The 27,590-nt window shown below is 44.4% G+C and overlaps 3 protein-coding genes and 2 non-coding genes across 6 annotated transcripts in view; 1 reads left to right on the forward strand and 4 right to left on the reverse strand.

The window, feature by feature from the left end:
- Unc-76 (fasciculation and elongation protein Unc-76) overlaps positions 1–7,361 on the reverse strand; it is a 55,384-nt gene extending 48,023 nt beyond the window's left edge. Inside the window, exon 1 of one of the 2 annotated variants that reach the window (XM_055078066.2) lies at positions 7,203–7,361. The gene's annotated coding sequence lies outside the window, so the exon portion shown is untranslated. The remainder of the gene's footprint in view (positions 1–7,202) is intronic. The other variant, XM_050192602.3, reaches the window with a different exon arrangement.
- Positions 7,362–10,021: 2,660 nt separating this feature from the next.
- TRNAT-AGU (transfer RNA threonine (anticodon AGU)) lies at positions 10,022–10,095 on the reverse strand. Its single transcript has one exon. It is a non-coding gene; the product is annotated as a tRNA-Thr (tRNA).
- Positions 10,096–11,916: 1,821 nt separating this feature from the next.
- Positions 11,917–11,990, reverse strand: TRNAT-AGU (transfer RNA threonine (anticodon AGU)). Its single transcript has one exon. It is a non-coding gene; the product is annotated as a tRNA-Thr (tRNA).
- Positions 11,991–13,771: 1,781 nt separating this feature from the next.
- On the forward strand, positions 13,772–17,263 carry Naa80 (N-alpha-acetyltransferase 80). Its single transcript, XM_050192605.3, has 5 exons — positions 13,772–14,001; positions 14,841–14,986; positions 15,445–15,520; positions 15,864–15,954; positions 16,952–17,263. Exons 1-5 carry the CDS (start codon positions 13,910–13,912, stop codon positions 17,174–17,176), a joined length of 630 nt encoding a protein of 209 aa, XP_050048562.1. The 5' UTR covers positions 13,772–13,909; the 3' UTR covers positions 17,177–17,263.
- A 5,294-nt stretch (positions 17,264–22,557) lies between these two features.
- Positions 22,558–27,466, reverse strand: LOC126545006 (putative glutathione-specific gamma-glutamylcyclotransferase 2). Its single transcript, XM_050192607.3, has 4 exons — positions 27,153–27,466; positions 26,868–26,909; positions 26,646–26,741; positions 22,558–24,052 (listed from the first exon to the last, which is right to left on the reverse strand). Exons 1-4 carry the CDS (start codon positions 27,285–27,287, stop codon positions 23,684–23,686), a joined length of 642 nt encoding a protein of 213 aa, XP_050048564.1. The 5' UTR covers positions 27,288–27,466; the 3' UTR covers positions 22,558–23,683.
- Between the last annotated feature and the right edge of the window lie 124 nt (positions 27,467–27,590).

Consider the following 27,590-nt stretch of genomic DNA (forward strand, 5'->3'; position numbering starts at 1 on the left):
TGAGCGGAGCTCATGACGTTTTCAGTGCACTTCGACTCTATCCCCAGCTGACAGAGGTAGTGTTTTGCAAATGCTATAGACCGTTTTTTCGTAGGCGCCGCCATATTGTGAACGCAGTGGCGCCGCCTATGAGCAGCGCCATACTGGCTTGGGTGAAAGCGGTCTTTTGCATGGCAGGTATACGCTCGGCGGCAGGTTCTGGCGTTTGTTTTCGCGGTCGTGCGGTCTGTTTAGTATGACGTGCGTCTTCTACGTGGTAAACGGTTCTGTGAGGCGTGCTAAAGTGGTTAAAGGCGTCATGGCCGGAATTTCTGCTGGCGTTGAGGTGTACGGAACACGCAGCGCGATGGTGTGCTCGCATATTTGAGCCTACAATCAGCCTCGGAGATCAATTGTGTATTTCTAAATGTTCCAATCACTAATGTGACCTTATTGCAGTATTATCCTCTATTTCTAAGCTGCGGTTTAGGAGCCATAAAACATACGCGACGATCGTAACAGCATGGGTACTGTTCTGCTACGATAGGAGCTGTGCTGTTTGACAAGCGTTCAAACTGTTCACTGCAGGTTACATTGCGTGACTACTTGGTTGGATGGATGAGGTTTCCACCCATTAATAAAATAGTTTTGGCTAGTAATAGCAGCATACCTTACAGTCTGAATTAAGCTTGTCCAGCAAAGCGACCGTTTACGAACTGCGCGAGCGTCCTAAGCAGTAGTAGGTGCTGGATTACAGATATCTTTGTTCTGTATAGCGCATGGTCCAAGCATGCGGCATCAGCGGTTATATATTTACAAACGTTGTGCGGCGTTAGCCCGTTTTCTCTTGCTTTTTAGAGAAAGAGGATGATAACCGAATTTTTTTTTTCGGTTGTGTTCGTTCAGTTCTCTACTACGCACTCACACGTATTACGGAAATTTTGCGCTCAAAAATAGCCATGGCATTCTTTTTATGCGAACTCTCTCATATATTATGGCTGTATACAGGCCAAAAAGGCAATGCCGAAGCACACAGCTTATATGTGTATCGTGCTGGCTCACCAACCGCAGTGGTCGCTGTGTTGAGCAGCGCCATGGGCCTCATGCAGCAAGGCTAGCGTAGACATATGGTAATTTCAAGCATACTAGACTTGAAATGCGTGAGAACGATGCCAGTGTATCAAAAATATTTGATAGCGCCTGCCGCTCAGATGTTTCGTGGTTGCCTTAGGTTGGCCGTGCACGAGCATGCGCTCTTATGTTTTATGTTTTACTGCCTACGCCAATCCATCAGACAGTGAGCTGATTTACCATTTAATGTTGGTAATACAGAGACGCCGGTTTTCTTTGTTGAATTAAAATCGATATAAGCAAAATAGTAAACAACACATACACGCACCGCGACTGATAATGCTCGTACACCGCGGCTGATTATGCGTGTCACATTTTTGCGCCCCCAAGACATATTTCTGCCTACAGTAGTTACCGATGCACCGAAAGGCTTCCCTGACGACCTTGTATCAACGAACATGGCGTAAATTTCACAAAGTAAGATCTAAAACATCTGGAAATCGTTCCGCAGCACGCGACAGCAATACTTTCAAGCAGCGCCGCGCCGGATCGCCCAAGCCAGAGAGGAGGAAAGGCTCTCCGCGCGCCCTTTCCTCCTCGCCCGATGAAACGGTCTATATCGTGCTGCGTTTAGATATACCGTATTAATAAAGCGAAAGAGAAAACAATTGAGAAACAGATTTATTCGAAATGGCTTTTTTTTTCCAGGCATGAAAGAACACTGCCACTATAAGTCCAGTGGCATATTTGCTGTCCTTTTGATGCTGAGTTTTCGATACATACTTGTTACACTACTCCGTAATTATGCACTTGTTTCGTTACTTGCGGTCGATAACTTCAATTAACTAATAAAAAAGGGAAAATGAGACATCCACCCAGTCGAAGTCGGGTTTCCGCAGAACTATTACGTCAAATTCTTGCCTTTGCTTCGAGTTGTTGACAAATTCGACTTCGCCCTGCCATCTGCTAGCCGCCTGGTTAGCTCAGACGGTAGAGCGGCTACCCCGGAAAGGCAATGGTCCCGGGTTCGAGTCCCGGAACAGGACGAATTTCAACTGCGAGGCTTTTCTTTCGAGGAATCCGTATGCGTTTCCTTTGTAGCAATTGCTACGATTGGGTGGATACCTCATTTTTCCTTTATTAATTACTTCCGTCCACCTTGCGGGTTACCGCAGAACTATTATGTCAAACATCAATTGTACATTTTATCAACCTTACCCCCTCACGAAAACACATTGCGATGCCATCATTCAGAGCTGATGTACACATGATAAATAGATAACCCCTTGGCACACATTTGGAGCTAGTTTGTTTTCGGATACGGCACTCCAGATCACGTTGAAGCGTCCCTTGTGCGTTTTTATGCGCATACATCTACAGAGACAGCGTGGTCCAACTTGGCTGCTTTGCGGCTAGCATTGCATACAGGGCTCATATCTTGAGTTAGGCCACGAGAAACGTCACAGGTGGGTTCAAGTTAATCACGGCGCCGGCTTGCACGGTGGGTTGTTTCCCGTTTTAGTGTGTAGTTCTAAAGCAAAACAGAACAAGAAAACAAGACTTACGTAAATCCGAGCAGCTCGCACATCAAGGACAGCAAAGCTGTAAAAGGACTGCTCTTCGGAGGTCCTGTAGGGTCTAACAATACTAAATCTACTTCAGCCTTTGCAAACGGATCCTTTTTTAAGTTTCCCAGAATTAAAAAAAAATCGCCTGTTGCAGATAACATAATTCTAGTTCCATGGCTAGAATATTCAGATAAGTGGACATTAGTTGCACAAGAAATCGGAACGCATGTTCAACTAATTAAACATGTACTGATTAACTTAATTACGTTACGGTACATATTGAACTTTAGGAATTGTAGCTGGTACGTTTGCAAGGCATATCAACTTGGAATGAATTTCCAGACTAATACCAGTTTTGAGATATGAGCCATTGAACCCACCGTAATAATCCACTTTCCCGCTTATTTTTTTCTTTGTAACTAAACGATCTTTTATGCATTGAAGTAGAAAAACAACTGGAACACCCATGTCCTTCGCATGCTAAGCACGAGGTCGCGGGATAGAATCCCAGCCACGGCGGCCGCATTTCGATGGGGACGAATTGCGAAAAACACCCGTGTGTACTTAGATTTAGGTGCCTCTTAAAGAAACCCAGGTGGTCCAAATCATTGCGGAGTCCACAACTACGCCGTGCCTCAGAATCAGATCGTGGTTTTGCCCCGTAATACCCCATAAGCAGTGGCGTAGCAACAGGGGGGGCCGGGGGGCCGTGGGCCCCGGGTGCAAGGGGCTAATGGGGGGGGGGGTCATATACGTCTGAAGACACCCCTCTCTCCGCCGGCTACACACGGGGGGGGTGACAGAAGACCTAGCTACGCCACTGCCCATAAGTTCTTTATCTTTCGTCCCACACTTTGGGAAAGAATATCTTGAAACTGCTATCATCCTGTAGATTCATTTCAAGTGGATACGTCTTGCAGACTGATCGGCTACAATTCGTAAATTGCAATATATGCCGTAAAGTAATTAATTAAGAAGTGAATCCTTTATGTTTGTTAATTAGTTGAATATGTTTCGATTTCTCTTGCTAGCAATGTCGGCCTCTTCTAATAATCCTACTCAAGAACAAAACTGACGCTATTTGCCCCAGACGATTTCTTTTTTCAAAAATTCCGGAAAAGCTAAAGATTAACACTCCGTATATCTGGAATCCGCCGTCTCCGCAACCTGCTCCGCTCTACACCCAATGATCCCGTGCACCTCTTAGCGCCATACGCCTCCTTTGCACGAAAAGAATTGTGGAACTCGCATATATACCATAAAGTTTCCTACAAAAATTACTGGGGGAATCCTGGCGCTCAGCGCCAGGGGCACGACCCCCCTCCCCCCCCGTTATTTCTGTGTACCAGGGAAACCTGGCATTAAACGACGCGCGAAAACACCCGTTTCTGTCCCACCCCCCGCCCTCCAGTCGAGTGCGTAGGGTTTGTAGGACGCTCTAGTAGTGTTTGAACACTCCTGAAACAGTTGCACCCTTTGGAGCGCACATATTTCCCGCAACCATTGTCGTCATCTGCCTTCCTTCTTATTCATTTATTGAAAACGCTGCGCTCGCTACTTTCCTGTCAAGAATGCCATGTCACGCTGATAGCACGCCTGCTGCTCGATCGTGACTTGGAAGTACCGGGCTTGCAGCGTTAAAGAAAGGAAATGCGATCAAGGCGGATGACGATTATTGCTGTGTGGCAAATATACACCCCAAAGGGTGCAACTGTTTTTAGAGTGTAAAAATTACACCCTTTGGGTTGTATCTTGCCACACAACAATAAACGTCATCTGTCTTGTCCGCATTTCCTTTCTTTAACGCTGGGAGCCCGGTACTTCCCACTAACGAACGGCATGCGCGTTATCAGCATGACATAGCATTCCCGACAGGAAAGTAGCGGGCGCGGCGTTTTCAGGAAAGGAAACGCAAGCAAGGCAGATGTACACTCCGAAAGGTGTACCTTTGTCTAAAAGGTGTAATGGGAGATACGAAACAGAGTCAAATAAGAGACGTACACAAGCATTACTCCAGCAAATTTAAAGCAGCTTCGAGCCCCACCTGCCCTTTGGATGTGCCAGCGATTTGGTGCCGCTTATTCATTGTTCCTTGAACCGCCAGTCCTTTCCACCAGGCTTGTAACTCGGCCGGGGCGGGCCTTGTTTATTCGCCCGTAAGCACTCACGTTTTCGCTCTTTGTCGCGCTCGCAGAACGTAATCACGCGCGCGTGCCTGGATTCAAAGGCTGCACACCACACCTTCGTGCGCAGATGATATACGCTGCTGGCTTTATGCGCGGACGCAGTTCTTTCTTCCAGCAGCACAAAAGAAGCCTTTGTTCGAGGGTGCTTGTGTAAGCCGTGATCGTCGCGACCTCCACGGAATCGCTCGCGCTTCTCGTGAACGCGCGCGCAGCGCGTGGTTTTACGTGTACGCGCGTTTTTGTCAACACGTGTCTGCCGCAGTCTTCTTCGTTAGGGAGCTGATGGAGATGCTGAAAGTATACGATGATGTGCGATACTATTACCATATATGAGGGTTATATATGCACTATATAAGGGCTTTCTACACTACCTACACGAGTGTAGGTGTAGTGTAGGAAGTCGCTATGTTCTTTTTTTTACTTAGTAGAAAAGTGTAGCTCCGCTCACCTACACCAAGCCATTTTTTGCATATCTGTAGTGCTGCATGAAAAGTGCACTTTCTACACTGGTTTCGGTGAGTATAGACAGCAGACGACAAACAAGCATGGCTGGCGTTGCAAACACGTGGCGCCATTTTGTCTACGAATGTCAGCGCTGATGTAGCGACGATAGTGAATATTCGCTGCAAGGACGGTAGGGAAGTGCTGGCGTGACCACGTGTCACAGAGGAAGGTGAGCTAATCTTCCAAGAAGATAAAATTATCTTACTTACGGATGGTGTGGGCTGTTTCAGACTCCGCGATATTATATTATATACGCCTTGGGGAGTCGTCCTCGTGCCGTAGCATTCGCAATGTGTTTAGCTGTGGTTTGTCTAGATTTGTTTATCAAAGGAAACTCGTACATTGGCGTTTAGTTTCAGGCAAGAGCATATACACAGCCTATAATAGCGAAGTCAGGCGAACTGCGAAGACGGCGCGCTGTCGGCTCTGATTGGCTACAGCCCAGCGAGCCAAGTGCAGCACATGACGTCATAGCCTCTGCAAGGCACTATACACTCGTCTGTACGAAGTTAAGGTATTAAAAAATAGCCCTATAGGCTATTACCAAATGACTTCACCAGGTTCGTTATCTCTATCAAAGCCGCATTGTATCACGTGGTCGAGCATTCAGTGCCTGCTATGCAGTAGAGAGTCTGGTCCGATTTCTTTGCTGTTACGCAGCAGCTCGACTGAGTGAATTAGTGAGTGCGCCCATCTTCAATTATTGCGTGAGTGACTGCATGTTTTTACTCAGCACACACACACTGAGCTTATACGCATGTGCGCGTGTGTGGCTGTTGGTGCATTGCAATCACTAAATTAGTGTCCGTGAATGTATCAAGTTTGCTGGTGATTAAGTTTCTTAGAGTGGATTTTAAAGCAGTTTGCTGTAGCTGGTGTTCTGAAACTCTGTCTTCGTTTTTGCTGTTTCAACAAAAGGAGGTCATACAGCCTAATAAATACAATGACAAATAAAGAAGTGACATACCGCCTAGCGACTGCATGCTCTTCGACACGTTCAAAATTATTATGAAGCACAACATCGGATGGCTAGGACTAAATCGCCGATGAGCACTTAAAACGCCCAAGAGGGCCAGTCGCATTACCATGATACCAACGTTACAGTGTAGCCGTTTTAAGCAATAATTCAAAACTGCATACAACCAAAAAAAGAATTTTAAGTGGCGAATACAGAAATCGCGGCGAGCATTCGTTTCAGTCGCCAAAGGAAATATTGGTTTCCGACAGAACACTTTCACAAAGACATAAGGCCGGTTCAAGGCTGATCGCTCATTAGCGTTGCGCAGCAATGGATTCGCATACATGCGTCGATCCATTCCGACATCCGGTATGCACTTAGGCAAATGCACGTTCAATGCATCTCGCCCATTAATTATGCTATAGACCCGTGTCGAGCCATAAGTAGTCGTAGCGGTTACAAACAAAACTGTCCTTACGAACAGCAGCACCAAGCTGCGAGGACGACAATGACCGCACCCATGATATCATTACTCTTTCAGAAGCGGCACTGGAAACGTCGGCTGAATACTAAACTGCGCTGCTGTACGTCAGGTTTGCATAGCTAACTGCGACGTTGTTTATCGACGAAAGTGCGTGAATAGAGTACGTGCTCCGTCTGCGACGTGCTTCATGTAGCAGACGGACCATCGCAGCGAGCGTTTACTTTCAAGGTCATTTGCCTCCGGCGCCGTTCAGAAGCTGTCGTCTGCTATGAGAGGCAAACAAGACAACCGTTAGGCCTAACTCGGTGGCTCAACCCGGAGTCCTCGCATCGACACCGAAGCGTAGCGCAGCGCCTAGCGGTTTCTGCGAGTGCTGTTCCGAGGCCCGCGGAGTGCTCTAATGCGAGAGGAAGGTTCTCCGGATATTCTTTCACCGAGTTCGCGCACCTTACCTCGAATGTTTCCGGCGGGGTCCGGGTGGGGCGGAGGCGCACTCAGGCCTCCCGGTCTGAACCCCGGCTCCTCCTCGTCGACGCTTGCACCGCCGACAAACGGTCGGAGCAGGTGCCCGCGGGCGCCGCACTGTCGGGTCCGCGGCCTCTCGTTCTCCGGGTTACCGAGTCAGCGCCATTATCGAACCGTGAAGCGATCGATATGCGCGCGGCGTCCGAGACTGCCGACGCCGTCTGGCGCATTCACTCCGACAATCACGGAGGCTATACTCTGCCCCACAAGAATTATCTTCATCTGCATTGGGTTTCCTTTCTTGAAAACTTGGCGCTCGCTACTTTCATCTCGAGAATGCTATGTCGAGCGCTGATAACGCGCATGCCGTTCGTGACCTGTGGAAGTACCGGGCACGCACCGTTAACGGAATAAATGCGGGCAACACACATGGCGATTATTCACTCTTAAAAATGTTTACACCCTTTTGGGCTTATTTTGTCCCACGACAATACACTCTTAAACAAGTGTACACCATTTGGGGTGTTTATTTGCCACACAGCAATAATCGTCATCTGTCCTTTGCGTTCCCTTTCTTAAAAAATCAGCGCTCGCTACTTTCCTGTCGAGAATGGTGTGTCACGCTGATAACGCGCAAGCCGTTCGTGCCTTGGAAGTACCGGGCTCACAGCATTAAAGAAAGCAAATACGGGCAAGACAGATGATTAGCGTTGTGAGGCAAGATAAACCCCAAAGGGTGCAAACTTTTTTTTAAGAATGAAGAGGGCTCATCGGCTCCCCCATAGATGTCACCAATCTTGCGTACACTTCCACCATTTATTTAACACCCTGCGTTAGTTATTCATTTCTGCCACTCATGGGAACACTGTGTAAATTTGATACACGCATGCTGTCAATGTCGAATTATTAGGAGCGCAGTGTTAAAGAATAAATATGCACGCAAGATAGATTAAGGTTATTGTTAGGGGCTAAGATAAGCACTCAGAGCTTAGGCACTATTTAAAAAATCGGGATAAATATTGCGTAGTTCAGTGTGCACCACTCTGTGCGTGGTCCAGGGTGACAGTGTCTGGAGTTCCAGTGTCTCGAGGTCATTGACATCAATCCTTGCTGCGTAGTGGGCCTCTTTTCTCACCACCTCGCAAGTCACCGAACGTCAGGGGAAAACACTCACGCTCGTTGGGGCACATGGCCCATTCGCGGTATGCTTCGGCAGGCGTGCAGTCAAGAGGCTTCAAAGCAACTTCAAACTTGACTTCAAAGCAACGGCACTGCTTCAGCGAAACGAATGGCGGAAGTCCCGCCTCAGAGCCTTCCACGCCGTATACGCACTCATCGTAAACCATGGCTCCTCCGCGGGCTGTAACTCCCCGCAGCGGGGCTTGGTGACGGGCCGCGTGTCTCCTTTGACAACCGCCGCTCCTCTGTGTAGCCGCCCGCACAAACAACGCTGAAACTCCGCTATAGCCCCAACAGACTTCCTTTGCTTTTCATATACACCTTAAAGCTAGCTAGTATGCATAAATGTAAACACTGTATAGTTTCTGTGTGTATAACCTCTGCTTTCACCGGAGTGCATATATATATATATATATATATATATATAGTTGTTGTAGACTACACTGGGAACTGTACATCGTACTAGTTGCCTCATTATTTCTCATTTATTGTTTTTGAAGAGCATTATCATAAAACTGACCATTGTATATATACATATATGTATATATAGCATAAGGTTTCACGCCAGACCCGAAGGTATAACATTCAAATTAAAAAGAAAAAAAAAGAGGAACGTTATGGCATGTTTTTGCTGACGTTTCGGCTGGAGGACCGGTCGACACTCCCTAGGGAACCCCCTATGTGTGTGTGTGCGTGTGTGTGAGTGTAATTAATCGTCGGCTTTCGTAACTAAGTGTGGACAGACTAGCTCTCACGAAACACTTTCTTACAAAAATGAGAAGAGAGGAGTTGACCAAGGGCCCCGATTTTAATTAGCCATATCATCAAAAGCCAACAAACAAGCAGGCCAAGGAAAACATAGGGGAAATTACTTCTACTTACTAATTGAATTAAAGAAATGACAAAAAATGGCAATGAAAGTGGATGAAAAATCAACTCGCCGCAGGTGGGGAACGATCCAACGTCTTCGCATTAGCATATCGCACGCGTAATGCCAAGACGTGGGATTGTCCCGCACCTGCGGCATTCCATGAAAAAAAAATATTTTAGCGCAGAAAATTATTAATAACACATTTTTTTTCAAAACGACAACAGAGGCGCGAACTATAACAACTAAGTTTATTTTCCGGTATCGACATATGCACGTGCAAAATGTTATAACAGAATTATTGAACGCGGACTCTTCCAAAGATAAGTCCCCGGTAAGGTATTCCTCCGAAACTCTATTTTCGTTAATTTCGCAGAAGGCGGTTGATTGACAGGAGAGAAAATGCGACTCTTTGATTTGCACGCCGAAACCACAGCGCCGTTATTCGTCACCGTGACGTCACGGATGTGAAAATATGATCTCGTACCAGAGCTATTCCGATTAAAAAAATTATCGAAACCCGCTGGATCGAGCCCAGTCGAGTTTGCGACGTAGCCATCCCTAGCTTCTTTATACTACAGTTCCGAGCAGACGCTTTCAAAATCCTTGACGTCACACGCCTGGTGGTGCGTCATCGCCACGCGCCGTTCGTTATCGCAGCCCTTTCTTATCTTGCCTTTTCTCGTAGTAAGGGCATATTTTTGTGCGTGTTTGTCTCAGCTTCAGTTGTTTTCAGTGTCGCTTTAAAAAGAAAGCAAAAGGCACCGGTGGGATTCGAACCCACGATCTCCTGTTTACTAGACAGGCGCTTTAACCAACTAAGCCACGGCGCCACGTGTTTCGCCGTTTTATCATTGCCCCGGAAACAACGCGTGAAGAAGGGACCGGTTCTTGAACACTCGATCTGCTTTCACACGCGCGCGCGCACACACACACACACACACACACACACACACACACACACACACACACACACGCGCACACACACACACACACACACACACGCGCGCGCGCGCGCGCGCGCACACACACACACACACACACACACACACACACACACACACAAAAGAGCCAAAACAAAACGAAAAATCAGTGGTGATTTAGCAGTAAATGAGAGAAAAATGCGGTTGCATTAGGTCGCTTCTCTTTGAGTTCCCGGATCCGTGGTTTAGACCGCGTCCAACACATTGCAAAGTGTTCAGCAGACCTCGAGCTCATTCGACCCGTGTCCTGCCTCTTCGAGGAGAGAAGTGCCGACCACGTAGATTGACAGAACTGATGTAATAAGTTGTTTACCGTGGCTTAGAGATAATCAGAGTACTATGTTTTGTATTTCGCATAATCACATATCTGCACAAATGCCGTTATCAGATCAAAACTGTCAATGGTAAATTTATAGACCCATTTATATTTAAAAATTGCCGAGCCATCTCAACACGTGCGCTATATAATTTTTCCCCCAAGCATTAAAGAAAGCCCGCAAAGCACGAAAAAGTGCCACTAATGGCGTTGCAATTTTTGAGTGATATTGGGGGATTCTTTAATTCAGGCTTGGAAAACACGTGTTGCACGTGTTGAGAAACAGAAAGGTGGGTCAGGAATCTTTACTTTTATCGAGTTGTGCATACACATTTGGTTGCATGCGGAATGTCTTGATCAACGGGGTTCAACGAGTAGAAGGGGGACCAAGCAACATTTTCTTCTTACTCACAATCATATGAAGTCTACAGATGATTGGTCGATTATCAACGTACAGTTACCAATTAATTATTCCTCAGCCTGGAGCCAATCTTTCCACAAGAGGACTTGTAAAAGAAACACTAAATGCGTCTAAAGTGATGACGCATTTTTTTTTTCAAAACTCTTATCGTTAATTTCGCGGCAACAGGTTGATTACTAAAAAAAAAATTAAGGTCAAACTTTTTATTTTAAAAAAAATCGCGCTGAAACCTCAGCACCAGTACATCAGCATGACGTCACGTGTTTCAAATGACTTTTTTTTACAGAAGTTCTCGGAACTTGCTAACTTGCATCTTTGGCTCTTTGAGAATGCAACGTAGCACATACCCTTACCAATAAAAAAAATGACCAGGCGCTAGCAGAAGCCGTGAAAATGCATGACGTCACGACGAGATAGCACGTGAACTTCTAGGCGTCGTTTGTTAATACAGCTGATATAACTTTTCTATTTAGTGTAACTCCAGACGGAGGCTTCTGTGAATCATTTATGTTGCTGTTAACCTGCAGAGGGGCCAAACGTTTCGCCGAAGCTTCGGGACGCGTGTTCAGCGGATGCTTTCGGAACATCCCCCCCCCCCCCCACCGGCTTTGTTTCTGGAAAGAATGTGCAACTCAGAAACAACGCGAGGACGTGAATTTGAGCATCTACGCACAGCCATCTCGGGTGCACCAGGTACAAGAAGGTTTGACTCGTAAGCGGGCAACGTGACTTGCGACTACGTGACTTGTACATGCCAACAGAAGAATGTTCGACCGTTGCCATCGCAAATGCCATCCATCGCAAATGCATCCAGAGAATGGCTCTAATTTTTGAAAATGCAAATGAAGTTCAAATGCGACAAAAAAATAACACCGTGAGAGTAAGGGAGGAAAGTGAGCAATAATAAAATAAGAAGGTCACAAAGATCGGCAAAAGGCACCGGTGGGATTCGAACCCACGATCTCCTGTTTACTAGACAGGCGCTTTAACCAACTAAGCCACGGCGCCGACGAATGCGGCCGTGCGAGAGTGGCAAGAGCATCGTGGAGAGGGCGAGTAATGTCTGAAGCAAAGATTCCTTCCGCTCGATTCCATTCCATTCTGATCAGCTTCACGGCCGGTCAATCCCACAGATAATGTAGGCGGAGCGCCGCTAGGACCACTGAGGAAACACGAAGAGGCGTATGCCATATTGGAAGAGAATTGTCACATTACCCTAGCCTAGCTGTTGGAGGGATATCAGCGGTAGCGAAAACGAAAACAGCAAACGCAGAGTGCGCGGCAAAGCATCCGTATCGTGTGTCCTAGAAACGACGATTACCAGACACGCGCGGCCGCTGTACGCTTGCAGCGCGCAATTACATCATTACTTTCTTGTTTGGGGGCGCCGCACTTTCAGCTTCTGGCCGTCGGTGCGAAAGCCGTAGAATACACGAAGGAGATCGAGCTGTCGAGCCTTGGGGGTTGGCCATTACATAGAGCGATTAACGTGTACGATATATGGTACTTTAGCATCACATTACACTCACATCAACGAAGGAAGGGGACTCCTTCCTCTATGCTCACATCACGTGAGAACTTGTGAAGTTTTGGAGCTTGACTGAGTGAATTTAGAATGTTGAAGCGGCTTCGACATTTCGGAGATATCATCGCGCACAGAAAAAAAAAAAGGAGGAGTAAAATTGCTTCGCACTTTGTGCGACGCATAAGTGTGGTAGCAATAGGCGAAATAGGCGTCCAAGCGACTTTTGGTGGTGCTCGTCGCACTGCATTCCTTCGTGTTACCATGGTGTTACGTTATTGCGAGCGTGATGCAGGAACATGTACGAATATTAGAGAGTTTTAGAATAGGGGCCCCAAACGTTTTGGGGCCCCAAAGAAATAGCGTCGAAGCCACTGCGCATGCGCGAGACGCAAACTGCGTTTGGGTTTTGCGTTGGGAACGCTATTTCACCGATTTAGCGGGAGCTCAAATAGCGTTCCCAAAAGCTTTGCGTCAACAAACATGGCGGCACCCATCGAAGCGACGGCTCTAACCTAGCACCAAACTGGGTTCGATTCGCGGTAATGCGTGAAGTTCGCAAGCTAGGAGAAGTGACTGCAGTTATCGCTTTCTCTCAACTAGCGTGTGTTATCAAGATTGATTCATTAGACGCCGCTGATTCCGAATTCGAGTGTGGATTTTATGGCTCGTAGGCCTAACACGGCTAAGCTTGGCTGGTGAAGGCACGTAAAGGTGGTTTTGTTGCTGCAAACTAAGCACAACTAATTGTTTGCTGCTTGAAGAATAACCTCTAAATTGTAATTAAACGCGAATACACGCAAGTCAAAATCACTATTCATATCATAAGATGGTATATTTTATTTTATTATTTTTAATCGTTTTTTTTAGACGCCGTAGTGGCGCTGTCAGCGCAAGACGCTATCTGCAAACGCAAAGCCCTATTCTAAAACTCTTCACTCCTGCGTGCCCCAATGCTAACACCCGCAAAGCTCTTTGGGGCCCCAAAATATTGGGGCCCCTATTCTAAAACTCCTTATTATCACAGAAAGGAACACCTATGCAAGCATAGAGTATGCAAGATATTCCTACAGTGTGGTTGCGACAGCAATGCCATCTTTCGAACCATGCAGAAAGTTCAGAGCAGCTCAAACACTCACCAGTAATAATTAGAGCTAGAAAATATCTTCTGACCTGTAATTTAACATTACGTTAAACTATTTATTGAAAGAAAGTAGGGCTTTTGTTATTTTTGACGAAAACTATTATCACGTTTGAAGCCAGTGTGAATCAAGCCAAGCCCAGAACGAAACGTAACCCGCGTCGTCTGTTTATGTCGCTGTTTCAGAAGTCGTATTGGTTTACCGACCGATCCGAGTTTGTCGACGCGATGTTATTTAGTTTGTGAGTTCGTTATGAAGGCACAATGGAACTTGTTGAGCTTCACAATCATCCTGAATACATAAACGCCTGCTGCAACATCTTGAACAACGAATGGAAACGCAGTCACGCAGCTCGGTACGTAGATCCCAACCTACGGTAAAGAAAAGTATTTTCCACGACATGATCGGTCCTCATTGAAGCCAGTAAACTGACTGAGAGTTTCTCGCCTTGTCGGTACTGTGACAAAACACTGCATGTTTATGTTTTGTGAAAGTAAACGTTTTCCGTTAATGCAATGCTGTAATGAACGACAGGAGTCTCATGGCACTGCATACCGTTCTACCGTTACCGCCTACTTCCCAGCTACGCACACACAGCCAACCGCACACATGCACATTCGCCGGCTAGCGGTCGGCATCAGTGGGGCGGTTATACTATGCTAAAAGCTATGCTATTTAACTTCTATTAGATGCAGCGAGTTATGCCCGACAAAGCTGAATTCCGGCAACGTTTGCTGCATATAATATGGTCACAAAAGCACTAGTTTATATTTTGTGCACTTGACGCAATAGTCGATTATATATGTGCACATATATTAACGTAGAAGCTTGTTTCAAATCGTCGCTTACTTATTTGGCAACATTTCTAATAAGCTAGCTCTGCTGCTGTTTGTCAAAGCCACATTAGTATAGCGTTCTGCAATATTAAAGAAATTGAGTTAGCAGCAACGAGCAATTAAGCTTGAAATGTTTATCGCCAAACCATACAGTTTCGTTTTGGAAGAATGGCTATATGTTCACTTAGCACCTTAGATTGTTCGAAAAATAATGCATCAGGAGTTCTCGGGTAGTGTCGCCAAGCAAAGATCAAATTAAAGCCCACTTAAACAATGGAGATAAGCCGCATCTATAGTAGGTTAAACTGTGAAGAAAACTAAGTACGATAAAATGCTGTGATTGGCTGTATTTATGCAGGTACCACAGCCTCAGCAAGTCCAGCAGCAATTTACCCGTCTCGCTGGCATTGGTCAGATGCCAAGAGGGCTTGGACGGTCAAGTGGTTGGCCATGCCAAGCTCTGCCGTGTGCTGCACGATGATAAAGCGTGCTTTGTCGAGTCTGGTGAGCGATTTGTTGCTGAATGCTGACGATAGCAAATTGGATCCTGCAGAATACGTATATAAGCCTCATGCTGCACAGAAATGGCACGTGCGTGTGACTCGCAGTCAACACTCATTATACAGCTCTATTCATTTATTCCCATTATTGTTGCTTCTATAGAGTTTTGCCATTTCAAGTGTTAGGTTATATCTCATATAAGAAAAAAAGCCTCTTGCTACTTGGAAACGTCACATATATACGTTGCTCAAGTTACACTGAACACCTAAAACATCACTTTATTCAAATTATCACATTGTTCGAATTTTTTCATTGCAAGTGGCATGTGTCTTACACATTTATTCTCCTAGGAGAAACAAAAAGTGCACGATGCACTGGCTAAAACATATCAACTCAAGCTGCAACTTTAAAACATTCTGTTATAATAATGACAATTGGTAATAAAAAATCTTTCTCTTCAGTTATAGTTATCCCTGAGGAGAGAGGAAAAGGTTTCGGAAAGCTAGTCATGAAGCTGACTGAAGAGTATGCTCGCAAGTAAGTGTTTCAGCTTTCACATGCGCTTACTGATTACCCGTTATGGTCATTAATTACCTGTCATGGTTACTAATTACCCATCTGGCTATGGTGTTCTGCTGCGAACGAGGTCAAGGGTTCAATTCCTGACCACTGCGGCTGCATTTGAATGGAGATAAAATGCAAAACACTCACGTTATTTTATTAAAGTGGAAGTAAAATAATTGAAGTTATCAAAATTGATCTGGAATGCTTCACTACAGCGCCTCTCATAGCCTCAGAGTTGCTTTGGGATATTAAACCCCTCAAAACAATCAATCAGTCACTCAATCTGCATACTGATTGTCTTGCACTTCTCTTTAAGGAAAGGCTTTACAAGATGCTACCTGTCGACACACGACAAGGAACAGTTCTACGCGGCCATTGGATACACAATCTGCGCTCCTGTTTGTGGGGTGAGGCCTTTTAGACATCAAGCCTGTTACGTCTTGCAGCTGTTGCGAGCCAATGCATTTGTTCTGTTGATATTAAAAATACCAGTTTAACAAAACTAGTCAGTGGGCTAGTTGATTATATCTGATGGTTAATGTATTCCTATAACAAAGGGGTGTTTCTTATTTACATGACCATGCTTGACCCATTCTTACCTGAAGCACCGAGTCTATGTAAATTATGTAACTAGAAGTGCTGGCTCTCTTAAGTCCCAAGTTAGTTTTGGCTTTTGTCTTTGCTTTCTTGCATCAGATGTTCCTTGCAAAGCATCACTATTCTTACGGGCATCATATGACCAGAAAGAGTTGATGCAATTCCAGTGTAATCGCAACCTCAGTACGTAAGGCCTTCTTCAGTGAAATCTAGCTAATTAACAGCAGTATCTAACTGCAGGTAAACAGTGAAACAAATTAAAAGAAAAGGGTTACAGGGGATGACCACTGTTGTAACTATGACAGTGCTCATGACACAGGATGACTACTATCAATACTGTGACAGTCGCACAGCCGCTACAGTTGTGCCATATGACATGACTGTGACAGGGTAGTGCTCGTGACACTTGTGACACAGGTTGAGCACTGTCGCCAACTATGGCCAACTATGACTAACTATGAGTGTGGCACTATATGACGGTGCTCATTATCTGCAATATATTGATCTTAGTCTGTTACTTATTACACTGATCAGCCACAATAAACGGACTACAACTTCCCCCACTCAGCTTCTCAGTTCTACCACGATAGGTTAATTGTAACCAACATATTTTCAGTTCATCGATCCTTTGTGGCTTAAACCTTGAAAGTTATCGAACCGAAGCCTTCTTCAATTCTGCTATGTGCCTTTGTTGATTAACAGTGGGATGGAGCTGTGTGCATTAAAAATTTGTTAGTAGTTTCATTGAAGTCAGCCAGTATGCTAAAAATAAATGTAAACCTTCTGATTTTCCTTTTCACTTCTCAGATTTCAGGCACAATGGACCACATGGACAGGTTTCTCAGGCTTTTCGACAGCAAACCAAATGAATCGCTTACTGAAGACAAACTGTGCAATGATGGGCATTCACAAAAAGTTGTCAGCTCAGTGCAGGAAAACCAGCCACCACCTCCTCCGCCTCCCCCTTTTCCACATTCATCGCCGCTGCAAATTACGGCAGCTAAGCAGGTGTGGATGACAAAACAACTCTGAAGTGCTTTAGTGGAGCACTTGGAATTTGTTATATCAAAGTGCTCTCAATCAATTTTGTTACAATAAATTATTAAATTAACACAAAAATCAAGTGTGGTGTCTTTTACAAGAAAGAATGTGCAAACAGGTTTAAACAACACTGTTTGGCTAGAGTATCTGTCGCATGCTTGATGTTTGCAATCTTGGGGTTTACGCAGATTCATGGTTGGATTTTCAGCTTCACGCGTCTTCTATTGTCAGCCATGCCATGAAGCATTAGGCTTAATGTCATGACATAAAAAAAGTTTTGCTACCCTAAATGTTAAAAAACACTCTTTTGAACACTAATTAGACTACAACTGAAATTTACATCTACTGTCATGAATTCTATTAGCATCCACTAAGTAACTTAATGGAAGTCGTCCAATGTCAATTCCTTCGCATTTACTTGGACAAACATATTTATCTATGCCGATGCTATGATAACGCAAGTTTGTTAAGTATGCATTTTTTGCATGACAGAAGACTTGTGCATGATTGTTGAAGTTCTTATGACAAGTCACACGTAGGCTGATTGACTGCTCCGAGTGGCAAGCATCGCTACAGTTTTGGGTTCCATCACTGTAACCCCGCAGCTGTTCCGACATCTTTCAACCTATGCCTACCTTGCCCCACGAAATAACTGCAAGTGTACGATGCCACTTCATCTGACATCAATACTTTCAATTGAGCATTTCTGTAATGTCGGTAGACAAAGTACTGTTAAATTTGTTTAATTTCTTACTTGAAATGATGCTCTGTGCATTTACTCTAGTATGTTTATACTCCTTGCGCACACTAGTGCATAACTGCCAAGGCCCTCCAGCTGTTGGCAGGTACTGATATAAGCAATAATACCTGCCAACCTGAAAACTTTAAAATTTGAAAAAATTCCTGACACAATGGGGTGGGGGATAGCTTGCATTATCCTAAAGCTTGCCTTGAGTGCGCATCTTTTCTTTGTGGGATACATATACACTTTTTAACCATGTATAATGCCCAATGTAACGGGTATTTCACTCAACTTGACCCAAACTCTAAACATAAAGTAGTGCACCATAAGAGGACGAGACCCACCGTGGTGGTGTAGTGGCTTTGGCCTTGTGCTGCTAAGCATGAAGGTGCAGCGACAAATCCTGGATGCCGCACTTCGATGGGGATGAAACAGAAAAACACCCATGCACCGTGCATTCAGTGCACATTAAATAACCCTTGGTGGTCAAAATTAATCGGCAATCCCCCACTACGGGGTGCCTCATAATCACATATTGGTTTTGGCAAGTAAAAACACAGAATTTTATTTAATAGAAGAAAGACCAATGCACACTTTCCGCAGTCGTCTCGAGTTACAATATTCTTTAGAAGTGCAGTCAGCTAATTGAGTACGTTTAATTATGCAAAATTTTAAATATTTGTTTTAGGACATACGTTTGAGTGTAAAAGTTGTAGAGCATGCTTAAAAACACACAATGAATTTATTTCCGTGATGTTATCTCTAACATAGCTTTTTTTTCGGCCTCTGAAGAAAGCCCGTGAAATAGGAGAAAAAAAAAAACGAAACTTATGAAAACATGTCGCTGCGCGCTCGTACAAATGTATTGTAGTGCCCTCAACTGTGGATCTGAAGAACAGGGCCTGCATGCCCATCATAAAAATAAAAGGCCATCGAGAGCATTTGCATCCATGTTCAACGCTGGCTTATTTTTATTTAGGGACAAGGTAGATTTAGATTCTCATAATGAAGGTGCTAACACACACTGGACTCTGTGCTAGATTGCTCTTTCATGTTTTGTGATGGGCCTATGGTCCTTGCTTCTTCACAACACGGCTGGGAGCATTGCCATCCAGACATGCAAGAGTGTAACAATGTGAATGTTTTTATATCTCCCGGGCCGTTTTCAGTGTCTGGAAAAGAGGTATGTAAAAGGTAACGTCATGGAAACAACTTCATAGGGTCTTTTTAACCATTTGAAGCCCAAACCCGAACTATACTTGTCCTGCCAATTTGTACGAATATTGCCAAGGACTAGTTCTACTTGACCGCACCATGGTTTCCACTGCTTTAATCGCTGTGAATGATTCACGCGCATCTGCTCATTCGAACCGCCTACTGCTGAATTTGAGTACCTGTGCATATTGCATTCTAAATTTGTTTTGCTGTCATGTGTTGGGAGAATATTATTAAGGAAGTGTATGTACTGCAAGAAAAACTGGCTTTGTGAAAACAGTTTGCTAGTCAATGTCTTCATTGAGTACAAGGAATGGAGCATATATTTAACATTTTTTTAAATGAGCGTGCTGCGTGCAAGCCCTCTGGGAAGTAGAGGGTTAAACACTTTTACCATCAAAGCTGCGCCCTAAAATGAATGCAGTCGACTCTCATTAAAAGGGACCCTGATAATCTGACAAAAAACATCCGTATTATCCGAAGTCCATGATATCCGATGCGCCTCACTTCCGAAACTTTCGTCGGGATGCCCAACAACTTTATTGCAAAGAGTGAGTGAACGTGCAAAGTAAAAAAAAAAAAAAAAAAAAACAAATAAGTCGCACTTTCGCCCGAAAGCCGGAGCGCTGATTGCGATAGTAGAAATTAATGCAAGTGCGGCAGCAGCAGCCATCGAATTGGACTTCGTGCTTTATCTCGCTTCAACGCGAACTAAATGTTGAAAGCACAGCGCATGCGAAGCTGCCGGCAATGGACGCACTTTGTCTCCATCGCAGATCGCTTTCAAGATACGGCACCTGTGCCGTAAGCAGCATCCGCCAGAGTACAATCCTCTCTTTCGCCTCCCCCCTCCCCTCCCGTGCCTTGCACGCAAAAGAGACTGCGCGTTTCCGCTCTACCTTCCTCCCTTGGAAGTCAGTTGTCAGCCCGTGTCGAAACGATAAAAGTATGTTTTATATGTTCGATCATTAAAAAAAATTGCTGCTAATTTCGTCCACTGTAGCCAATAGTCCGTTGTAGTTCGGTCCGGCTGCTATGAGCGAACTTCGTCGTATTAATAGGTAGAACAAATTAAGGATGAAATGTGGTCTGTTATATCCGAAAGTCTGTTAAAAGCGGGTCCATTGTAACGAGCGTGAACTGTATATGAAGTGTTGCTTAATTAAACATAACTATCATAATTAGCTAACTGATTGCAACCAAGGATAGTGTGAAAACCTTAAGATGACTTCAAATCATATGCTGTTGGTCTCGTTCGTCTAAGGTGCATCACTATTTTAAAAATTTAATTTCAATTAAATGAAAATGGTGTTCTATGGTTTCATGCCACAAAATGCCAATCAAAGAATGGGAAACTTAACATAAAGTCCATGTTTGCTTTTTGATTTTCTGCACAGATGTTTCAGTTCTGGATAACTTAAAAACTAATTACAAAGTAATATACTAATTAAGCTTTATCTCAAATAACATTTAATAGGTATTTTGTACAAATGTACCCTCCACAGCCAGAAATAAAGGCCGACAAGTTCCAATTTTCATTGATGTGGTTCTGTTAGGGCATTACAGGGCTAACAATAAATTGCCTTTAGATGCCACAGACAAACTTTAGAACAGCAGTGACTGACAAGCAACACTGTTTTACAGCGAAGTTGTGTATGGCTAGGGTTCCATGCGTTTTTGTTCTTCGTGAACAAAGACTATCTTCAACAATGGCTCATACCCCCACAAGCATTCATGCTCCAGTAAGCAAGCAAAATATGCAATGGCTCATAGCCCTGTAAGGCAGAGGCTACACGCACTTGGCAAAATGAAGTGAAGAGTGATTAAATTCTTTTTAATCACGCATGGAACATACAGAACAGCATGTCAAAAACTGTCATCGTCAATGGTACCTACCCCCGTAAGCAAGCAGAAAAAGCAATGACTCGTAGTCCCGTAAGGATCGTGGCTACTCACTTTGCGTGCATTAGCTGCGATGACAATACTCCTATTGTCGTTGGCATTTTCAATGTGGATGCGTCGGTACCGAAAAGAGAGCAGTTGACACGTTCTGTGTTGCAGACATATCCCTTGCGATGCCACACCGATCTGGCCCAACCGAACACCCAGCAGCATATGTACATAGATTTGACATTATCAAAGAATGGGATTGCAGTTGCGAGCTAAATAACGACCATGAATCAAAACAATGAGTTTGTACCTTTGTTCAAAATTATGCGTCACCTCCGCGTTGTGTGCTAAACAGCTTTGCTGGTCAACCACTTCACAGAGTGGAATGGCTCACGATTAGTTATGTCACATCGAGTTTTTGAGTGATTCTGCTGATGCCAACTTGACATGCTTCAAGAACTTGTCCGAATGAACTAGCTCGAAACACATACTACCCGACCCCACTGTTATATGGTGCCTTGTGCCTTCACAAGAGGGCAGCACAGATGCCATTGTAATTTCCTTTTGCAAGCATATTTTGTGACCTTGAGCTACCCAACCTTTCAGCAGCTTTAAACTTTCAGGTGAGCAGTACAAAATGTTTTTGCAAAAATTGATGACATATGAAAAATTGTTGAGCGAACTCTGACTCAAACATCAAGAAATATTCAGGTGAGTTTGCACATATATGCATTTGCATTTGTGGCACCAGTGAAGTCTTGTGATAAAGGGAATCACAAGCGCCTGCGTTGGATAACATGCACAAGATCAAGCATGGTGAGAGGAGGTCATGAAGGAATTGGCAAAAATAAAATCGGGAGCTTTGTCTGTATACTGCATGCAATCTTAAAAAGATTGAACAGCTTTTCCATATGCACTGGGGATACTGGAAGTGCTAGGAATCAAATTCATGGCCCCATGCTGTGCAGAGTGCCAATGGAAATATGAGAAGTGACCAAGCTGCTAGGCATTCATGTTGTAGTTTGTGCAGCGCTTGTAGAAGAATTACGTGCAGTGCACAAGACATGTGTTCCAATTTACAATAAAGGAATACGCAGTACAGCACAAAGCCTGTTTTGTTTTTTTTTACTAGCTTGACCTTGGCCTTCTGCCAGTGCTGCACAGACAAGTAGAGATCTTGCAGAGCACACTTTGCCAATGCCAAAGCGTGCAGATGACAGTGGTTTTTCACATTCAACAGGCAAGTCGCGGAAGTGCTGATGCTGCAATTTTTTGCTTAGTGATATGGACTACAGTAAGCAATCTTGGTGCAAAATATCAGCATCACTAGCCCAGCATTATACAGAGAACGTTAGAAATAAAGCTGTGCTAAATACACAAAGATAAGTATACATGCTCCTGCTGTGTGCATCATAGCAGCCACTTCTGCACACACTGCAAGCTTGTGCATCCAATCAGTGACATTACAATGTCGCCAGTTTTGCTTGGTACTAAACTCTGGAAAAAGACTACCACACTGCAAAGAAAAGCTTGTTACTTTTCTTTTATTGTACATTTGTGGATTCCACACAGCAACTCTGTAACAGGCACATGCATGCATGGCACCTCAAAGAACAAGGTGCAATGAAAAATTTGATGATTCACTCTCCATCTTCATGTTTGCTGTGAATACTTGCCACTCAATTTTTGTTTCTTTGGCCGAGAACCCAAAACTACACACAAAACAGGCATACTGTCATCACGACAAAAATAATGCCCAACTAGGACCTTGACTACGAAAGTGGATTCCATCACATTACACTGACAGATGTGTGCACAAAAGTATCTTGAACTTGAGTCCAAAACATACAGGCTGAAGCTACACTAATAAATTCACTAGTGGTAACCAAGCCCCTGTCAGTTTTAAGTAGTTGCACCGATATTTACCAAATTCTATTGCATACACTGACAGGATGGATGCTGAACTATAAACCTGAAAGACGAATGCCGTTGCTATGCTCACCGCTTTCCTAGCGAAATCTGAGCTTGAGCCAGCATTATGTACAGATGCATAGAGGTTCACCAATACAATGAGCAGTCTAATTCCTGTGGCAGTCCTGCTGCAATTTTCTCTAAATTAATCAGTGTGCCCTTCCTGAATACCCAAATATGTAGAAAGCTTTGTAAGCAAATTCTATCACATGCACCGACGGATGCGTGTGCAAAAAGATATTGAATTTTAAAGCAACCAATGTGGGCTCACACTATGCTAATTGCTTCACGAGTGGAAACCGACCCGGTGCAAGCATTAATATTTCAAGGAAAATTATTTTTAACGGCCGTCGTTATAGTAATACAAGCCACAGAGTGCACAGATCAAAGTAGTAGCACAGATTTTCATCAAAACAATTTGCTGAGCAATTTTGTGCCAGTCTTGCAGAAATTTTCTTGGAACCTTGTGGCACACTTTACTCTTCTTGAATGTAAGTACTACAGCCTTTTACAGACAAGCACTTGTCCAACAGATAATCACGAGAGAGCTGCCAGGGTTTAGCACCAACTCAGTCTTTTTTGACCAATGCCCTTGCTTAAGACAAAGTCAATACTTTTGATAAATGAGTTCACATTCTTCAGTGGGTGACCCCCTTCCCCCCTCTCACTCAACACAGGCGTCAGGCAACCTCTGCGCGCCGGCTGTCTTCATGCTGCACTCTTCGGCTCTCTTCGTGGCTCGTAGGCTGGTGATGGTGCGATGGCGTCTTTTTTTTTTCTGCCACTACAGTTTCCAGGTTGAGCAGGTTTTGCTCGATGTCCAACAGGTGCTGGTCGCGAACGTGCGGTGCGATGTTGCGCATGCACTCGATGAGAGAGAGGAGGTACTCGCGGTTGGAGCCGCTTGGCCCCTCGGCGTCGTGGATCTGCCGGGCAATGTCCAGTGCATTGGCAGGTCCCAGGTAGAAGGGGTTCTCCTTCTGCGCTACGTAAATGGTGAGCGAGAAGGGCTTCTCCTCGGATTTGCCAGGGTAGAACAACACCTGCACCTAAATTGTTTCCACATGGAGTTAGCCAATGTCCGAGAGAATAACTTGCAATACTACGGCTCTAAATGACTATGCCTGTGTACAAAACCATTCTGTCGAGTCTGGCACTGAACATGCAGATAATAGGTAGTAGTAGAAGGTGTACACTAATTCAAAATAAAACATATAGTCATGCTTTGGAAAATGTACGGGCGCCTTAATCACAAAACAATGCATAGCAACAGCCTGTTGTTATGACCTTCCCTTGCTAGGAAATCTTTTGCTAGATCCTTGACTACAGGTGACATGTGACAAAACTTTTCACTACAGGCTACCCTGTGCAAGCCAGGGGTGCTTTGAAACTTTGAATGATTTTGGTGGGATTTGCTGCAAGCATCGATTGGAAAGGTTTGACATCCTAAAGTTACACCTGGGCTGTGACAAACATTGTGTCGGAGAGGTCCAAATTGATGTACGGTTATCAGGGGTTTTAAATCTAATTGCACAGGAGAAAGCATGGACTGCTTCTCAGACGCCTTAGCAGCATTTTGGTTTGTGACAGGCAAATGTGTGGTGTATTGTCTTGGAAGAAATTGACCAAAAACGTGTTCATGTTGCGGAGGCATGAGTACTTTTCTTCTATAGTAAATATAAGAAGACAAAGGTGCAAACAGTGTACTTGCTGTATCTGCCAAGTGAAGACAGCACAAGCTAAATGTTTCTACGTGCTTTTACTCAGTTCTTCCGGCAAATGTAGTTTTTGTTTCATACAAATAAACCAGGTAACATTACAATATAGTGATAAAAGAAAATAACACTTTCTGATATTATTGGAGTCGTTGCAAGAAAATTAACTGCAAATTCAATGCACTGAGATTAGGCACTGCTATTCACGTACTTGTGTATTCTACATGAGCTCATGTATGGTCAGCCGTACTGATATGTTCAAAACAAAATCCATAGTTCTTTGCAGCTGTGTTCAATAACTCCTTAATGATTCTTCTATGGAAAGATATTTATCAAAATGTTGCTTTTATTCGTTTAGGGAAAGAGCTCCAGCTTTATAACTTTTCTTTATAATGCGAAAGCGTTATATGCCCCATTACGCGAAAATGCGGCAGCGGCTTGACCGAAAGATGGTATGAAATTTGGCCAACGGCACAAAGAGTAAAAACACGTAAAAAATGCTTGGACTGACTGAATTTGGTAAATTTTGGACTGGGTGGGAATGGAACCAGGGCCTTCGGGGTGTGAGATGAGCATGCTTCCCTGACGCTATCACAGTTCTCGATGACTAAATGTGTGCCTAGTACTTGCGTCATTGCATACATGATGGCGCAGCCAAATAAAAAGCATTAATGTCTGGTTGAACGGCGCTGAACAGTCTTCCGAATTATGAACACCTTGCAGGCAAGCGAGCATATTAAGATACTGGGTGCGTTTTGTTTTGGCCTTACTGTGTCGCAGTGAGAACGCAGGTGAGACCTTGCACGAACAAGGAACACACGAAAAAAAAAAAAGCTTTTTTTCACTAACCGGACTATAATGCTTTCGCATTCCCACACGTAAGCAGCCTTAAGTGCCTCTGCCGAATTTTTTTTTGGCCTTCAACGATTACTTTAAATATGTACGTGGGGGCAACGAATACCTTTATAATGAAGTGCTTCGGGTCTCCGAAATCACTCGTTATACAGGCCATTTCGTTGTAGAGGACAATGAGTGTGACACAGATAAATGCTGCGACCAGTCTCCAAGCCACTGCCTAGGTAATCACTTAAGTGATTTAGGTATAGCAAATAAATTTTTAAACAAACTTTTTGAGTGCAAAACAAACAGGGACAAAGAAAAGGAGCAACACAAGGATGAGCGCTTTCTAACAACTGGTTTTATTTTCGAAGAACCACCTGCTTAAATACCCACAGATCTGCGCGATCCAGTCAACAGAACATGCCAATAGCGCATATAACAGCACTTGTGATAAAATGCCTCGGATCAGCGCTACCCAGTCAACATCGGAGGGCACATTTACTTACACCTTCAAACGTACACACATCCTGTAAAGGTCTGAGGGTTCTGAACAAGTTTACATGATTGAAATACTGCACAGGGCATCGCAACCTCATAAAAACACAATAGTAACTTCATTAACGAAAGCTAAAAATAAATAAAAAGGTCTGCAAGCAAAAGTACCAGACAAACTATCAAAGCATAGTAGCAGACGAGGGTGGAGGGCATAGCGCTGATCCGAGGCATTTTATCACTAGTGTTGTTATATGCGCTATTGGCCTGTTCTGTTGACTGGATTGTGCAGATCTGTGGGTATTTAAGCAGGTGGTTCTTCGAAAATAAAACCAGTTGTTAGAAAGCGCTCGTCCTTGTGTTGCTCCTTTTCTTTGTCCCTGTTTGTTTCGCACTCAAAAAGTTTGTTTAAAAATGAATCTGTTCCAACTAGGCTGACTTGCAGTCATGCTTTAGCACATGTATAAATATGTATGTATGTATGTATGTATGTATGTATATGTATGTATGTAGTATGTATATGTATGCATGTATATGTATGTATGTATGTAGTATGTATGTATGTATGCATGTATGTATAATGTATGTACTTTACCCTGTCGTAGCCGTCTTTCTCGCGGAAGTCGAGGCGGCCGATGACTTCATCTCTTTCAGCCTCGGGTATTTCGTAAGCGACGCCCCAAACGCAATCCTGTAAACAAGGTCGAAAAGAGGAGACGCGGCATTTATAACTCGCGCGGTCTCGCAAACACACCAACGGGAGGTAACCTCCCAAGAATAGGCGTGAAAAAAAAGAAAGAAAATGCGCGTTGCTTACGTTTGGGTCCGACGACGGTACCAAGGTCACCACACGTCCCGGCTGCAATCGGACGCACGATAATTGAAATGACCAGAAGTTAAACAGCGACGACACAAAAGTGCAAAGGCACACGAACCACGCTCGAAAGTCATGCATGTCAAAGCGAAACCACGCAGACTGCTTTCAAGCGTGAGCTATGTTACGCAACACTGCGTCGAACTGTCAGTTTAAACCAAAATTTCAAGCTTTACGTTTAGTCGGCGGAGGCGCGTTAGGCTCACGGGAAATCGTAACTAAGCTTACTTTGCCGGGGACTCCACGGTGGTCTTCGCTGGCCTGCCAAAACCGACGCACGTATCCCTTGACATAACCGACAAGCTTGCGGTTGTATGGGAAATCCGCTTTCCACATAAGCGAGCCATACCCGAAGACCCACATACTTTACGGGCTCGAAATGATTTAAACTATCTGGCTACCGTTTAACTAGCTCTCTCAACGACAATCATCCGCGGTTTCCGCCACCTGCGAAGGTCGCGAAAACAGCTGTGCACTCGCGAAAACCACCGGAAAAGCAGCAAAAGACGTCGGTCGCTGGCGCGCATCACGCGCCCGATGACGACACAAGGCACGTGCCTTACGCAGGCCAATGGCGATCCATGCAGCAAGTATATATAGATTATAGAGCAACAATGTAACATGCCTCGAAGGCACCTGCATAAACGGCAGCACAATACAGCTTCC

The sequence above is a fragment of the Dermacentor andersoni genome, chromosome 10 (assembly GCF_023375885.2).
Source record: "Dermacentor andersoni chromosome 10, qqDerAnde1_hic_scaffold, whole genome shotgun sequence".
In the NCBI taxonomy this organism is placed as follows: Eukaryota; Metazoa; Arthropoda; class Arachnida; order Ixodida; family Ixodidae; genus Dermacentor; species Dermacentor andersoni.